The sequence below is a fragment of the Trachymyrmex septentrionalis genome, unplaced genomic scaffold (genome assembly GCF_001594115.1).
Source record: "Trachymyrmex septentrionalis isolate Tsep2-gDNA-1 unplaced genomic scaffold, Tsep1.0 scaffold228, whole genome shotgun sequence".
Taxonomy (NCBI): domain Eukaryota; kingdom Metazoa; phylum Arthropoda; class Insecta; order Hymenoptera; family Formicidae; genus Trachymyrmex; species Trachymyrmex septentrionalis.
The window spans coordinates 330,942-335,934 of NW_017305384.1; the positions used below are offsets into that span (position 1 = coordinate 330,942).

The 4,993-nt window shown below is 30.0% G+C and overlaps 1 protein-coding gene across 1 annotated transcript in view; it reads left to right on the top strand.

Moving 5' to 3' along the window:
• Positions 1 to 4,498: 4,498 nt before the first annotated feature.
• Positions 4,499 to 4,993, top strand: part of LOC108748520 — a 4,511-nt gene continuing 4,016 nt past the window's right edge. Inside the window, exon 1 of the mRNA XM_018486747.1 lies at positions 4,499 to 4,987. Within this exon, the coding sequence (XP_018342249.1) occupies positions 4,604 to 4,987 (384 nt within the window). The 5' untranslated portion in view covers positions 4,499 to 4,603. The remainder of the gene's footprint in view (positions 4,988 to 4,993) is intronic.

The window sequence follows — 4,993 nt, forward strand, 5'->3', positions numbered from 1 at the left end:
AGGAGCTGAACAAGATCACAAAAAATAATTTTTTGAAGTGCTTCGAGGATTGGAAAAAACGTTGGCACAAGTGTATAATATCTGATGGAGATTACTTTGAAGAGGACAAAATAGATATTCATGAATAAATAAATAATTTTTGAAAAAACACAAAATTCGCGATACTTTTTGAACAGACCTCGTATTACAAATAAAGAAAAGTAAAATTGAAAAAATATAATAAAATGAAAAACTCAGTTTAAATACAAATAAATTACATGTTTCGGCTACTAGATTGACTCTTCAGACATTAACTTATCATAAAAATTGCTGTACAAAATTAATTATCGAAAATATTCGCATATTCACTATAATCACAACTCGGGTGAGTCTTGATATAGAACTCGACATTATTCACATACGATTGAACAGTCAAATGTGTTTCATATCTCTTGGAAAAAGTTCTAGTTGATAAAAAAGATAAAAAGACTTCTTACAAAAAAAATAAACATAACCAAATTAACGTACCGAAATACTAACAAGTAATTAAAACTCACCAAAAATCGTGTGTAAATTATACAAACAAGTGTGTCCATATAATGTATGAAAACCCATTAGAATATAAAATTAGTGGAATGTAGATGTGTAAGACGGACATTGTGTGTCGATTATAATGTACGCTCGCTGATACGGATCAACATGGACTGAGAGAAGAGATGGACTGTCAGTATCGAAAAGTCAAACTTTATTTACAATAGGAATATATGCCTTGTGAAGACCTTCAGTGTCAGTTTATAAATTTAAACTATTTTTCTGCTTTCTAATATTGAGCATCTCAGAAATTAAGCGTTTCTTATAACAAGGCTCTTCATCCAAAATTTTAACATTGTCCCATTGGAAATCATGATCATACTGCAGCCTGTGCTCCGTTATGACAGAACGGACAGAAATGTTATATCTAATATGGTTACGATGTTTTGTAATTCTGGTTTTCAATTGCCCGTCTGTCCAACGACGCATCACACTTATTATTACACGAAATCTTATAAACTATATTGCTCTTAGATGTATGGGGACAAATATCCTTTTGTACTTTAATATATTTACCCATTTTATTAGGACTCTGAAAAGATATCCTGATGTCGTTTTTATTGAACCGTTTAAATTTTTCTGTGTGAAAAGAAATAAATAGTATCGTAAGCCAAGATGCAGATTCATTCGCACAGTGGTTGACATTGTCAACCAAATCTTTACGTACTATGTGTCTATTTGTAAATTTTTTATACTTTGATTAACTGTGTTAAACATAAAAGGTAATGAGTAGTCATATTATCTAATAAAACGTTAATAATAAATATTTTGTGTCAAATTTTTTGTGTGACACATATATGTTAAAGTCAGAAAGTAAAAAAGTTCTGTGAATTAGCGAAAAAATTGTATCTTTTTTTGTGCAGTTGGATGATTTGAGTAGAAATTTAAAAATCTGCCTGAGAAGGTAGATTTGCGGTACCAATAAAAAACGAATCGATTGTTTGTAATAGATATAGTAGTATCCAAAAAATCTAATTTTTTTCCCCCTACTTCTATAGTAAATTGAAGACGTAGATGAAATGAATTAAACCGTTATAGCAAAATATCAATTTTTGAGGGAGAAACTGCAGTAGAAATGTCATCTACATATCTATGATAAAATAAAATGTCTACATTCAACGACATCAGGGACACCGTTTCTAATCTCCTCATTACTTAGATCCGCTATTACAGGTGATAAAAGAAAGTTCATGGGAGTGCCGAAGCTTTGCTTATAAATTCTATTGTCAAATGAAAAAAAGGTGGAATCTAAAACAAACCGTATCGCTCCCAGAAACTCATTCTTAGGCAGAGAGCATTCCTTAAAAATAAAACTCTATTGCTCATTCACACAATTAATCGCTATATCTATTGGAACATTCGAAAAAAGTGAGATAACGTCCAAGGAAATTAATTTATATTCATTTGTAATGTATAATCTTTTTAATTTATCAACTAATTAGAAGCTATTTTTAATGCAACTATCCGTCTTAGGAATAATCTTAAATAGTATATTGTGTAAATATAGCAATGCATATAGCGGACTGCCTATCGATGAAACAATAATTCTGAGAGGACAACTCGGTTTGTGAATCTTCGGCAATCCATAATCCGAAAATAATCCGTCACTGCAATATAACGTTTTGTACTTAGAGTCCTTGATATAATCTTTCATTTTCCATGTAGTGAGCATAGATCTTAAAGCTGTCGTAAGTTTTTTGGTAGGATCTTTCTTGATAGGTACATACATATCTGAATCACCTTATCGCTTGTATCGTCGACGATTGGTTGATGGGTGCCATAGTTTGAGAAGAAGAAAAGATTTCCACTGGTATACGTTTTGATACGCAGCCGCATGTATCTTTCCTACATGTTGCAAACGTGGTGCTATCTATCTATTATAGTATCACTGTTTGGATATAGTTCGCAAGAAACTTAAAGAAAAATAATCAATTTAATCATATGCATGACAAGTAACAATATATACTATATGTAAGTAACGTAAGATAAAAAAAACGCTTACGCATTTGGAGGTTATATTATTATCGTATATCATTTTACAGAATTTTATTTATTCGAGTTGAAAAAACATGAACATGGCTGATAACGAAGATGATAAAAAGAAAAAAAAATTATGTGTTTATAAAAAAAAATGAGAACAAAAATATAATTTTATAAAAAAATATGATTTTTTTCAATTCAAAAGTTATTACAAATTGTGTAAAAAACTATTTGATATCTCTCACGGCAGATTAAATGATATTAAAAAGCATTGTCTCAGATTATATCATCAATCTTATGAGCGGAACTTGAAACAAAATCGGATGTTACATCAATTTTTTTAAACAAAGATATTTTAACTTGCGAAGAAGAAAAGAGATAATGGCTGCTGAAATTGTTCAAATTTATCACACTGTAAAACATACAATTTCATACAGATCTCTTGACTGCAATGTAAAGTTATTATCTGTTTTACAATATTATAATTTAGTTATAATTTGTTACGAAGATTACTATTAGAAAAACTAAAGCAGCATCTATTGCATACAATGTGTTGGAACCACATTCTTTAGAACTGCATATTAGCTGCTTGAAAAGTAGTGTATATTTTAGTATATCGTCTAATGCAACAAATCATGGATGGTGTTAAAATTTATCCGATTTTAGCAAGATATTACTCGCCAGATCATGGAGTATAGCATTGTATTTTGGATTTCTATGAAGATTCTGATGAGAACTGCCACAGCAATTTAAATTTGAAAATTCGCTTGAAACAACTTGGGTTAGATTTAGAAAATGTTTCTAGTTATTCAGCTGATAATACGAATGTAAATTTTGGAATTTATCATTCCGTTTATCAATTAATATTGAAAGATAATTCAAATGTCTATTCTTCTCGCTGTGTCGTATACATGCTTCATAATGCTGTTAAATTTGCAATAGACAAATGTAAGTTTGACATCGAAAAGTTAGTTTTAAAAATATATGATTATTTTTCTTACCATGCAAAGCGAGTGGAACTCTTTTTTTGAAGAAGCTGAAATACAACATTAAAATATTCTTTACGACACGCTACTACACGTTAGCTTTCTTTATATTTAGCAATTGAAAAACTTTCAAAAGGATTTCCTGCTTTAAAAACTTATTTTTCATCATTGGAAGATAAATGTCTAATCGTTTTGCTAAAATATTTTAGAAATTGATAAAACTAAATCTTATTTAGCCTTTTTCACAAATATTTTAAAAATTTTTGTTGAAACTATAACGTAGCTGGAAAAGGAAGATATTTTTATTTTGGTGAAATCTTTTTTATTTTGATATATTTGGAATAAATTTCTAATTTAAAGAGCAAATTATGCAAAGAATAACCGACAAATTTATAGATTTTATGGCTTCTAATATTTTAAAACAATTGCCGATATCTGAATAAACTTATGTTATTATAAAAATCAGTTAATAATGTGGTACAAAAATGTTTTAAAGTATATTGAAAAACGTTTTAATTTTTCTGAAGATAATATGTTATCTAAAATGCAATTTTTTTTCACTAAAAATGATGTTTAGTTTTGTCGAACTTTGCAAAATATTAATTAAATTTTCTCTTGATCGTGTAATAAACATAGACGAGCTTTACGAAGAATACTGTCAAACAAAAAAAATTATGAATATAATATTAGAAAAAGAAAACTCTAATAATCAAGCAAAATTTGCGTATGAAAAATGTCATGAACTTTTTAGTCAGAACAAGAATATAAAGCATTTTCTTAAATTATTCCAATTTATAGCTTTAATTCCAGTTTTAAATATTTCAGCAGAGCGTGTATTTTCTCAATGTAATAATATCTGAAATGATAACAGAAATAGAACTTACACAACATGTAAAAGCAGAACTACAAATTAAGATAAATTATTCATTTACTTGTCAAGAATTTTACAAATACAGGGTTGGCCATATTCGACGGAAAGATGTGGCAACACTGTAACTTTTGACAGAGATGTTAGATCGAGTAACGACGTAGCGCGTTTGAAGCGTCAGTCGAAGGAAATTTGTGCCATGGAACAGTACACGCCACGCGAACGCTCTCAGATTGTTGAAATTTACATTCAACAAAACAAGTCAATTGTTAAAACTCAACGTGCATGGAGAAAAATAAATAAAGTGAAAAGTGCGCCTTCCGCGAACACATTGTATCGTTTGTATGAAAGATTTTCAACTGGTGAGGCACTCACTAATCCCAAGCGTCCAAATAAAGTGCGACCAAGGCGATCGGATGATAATATCGCACTCGTACAGGCCAGTGTTCAGAGGTCTCCAACAACATCTCAAACACGTCGATCTGAGCAGTTGGGCATAAAACGAACCACTTTACGTCGCATATTGCATCATGATTTGCATTTGTTCCCATACAAAGTTCAAGTGACGCAAAAACTGTTACCTGTCGAT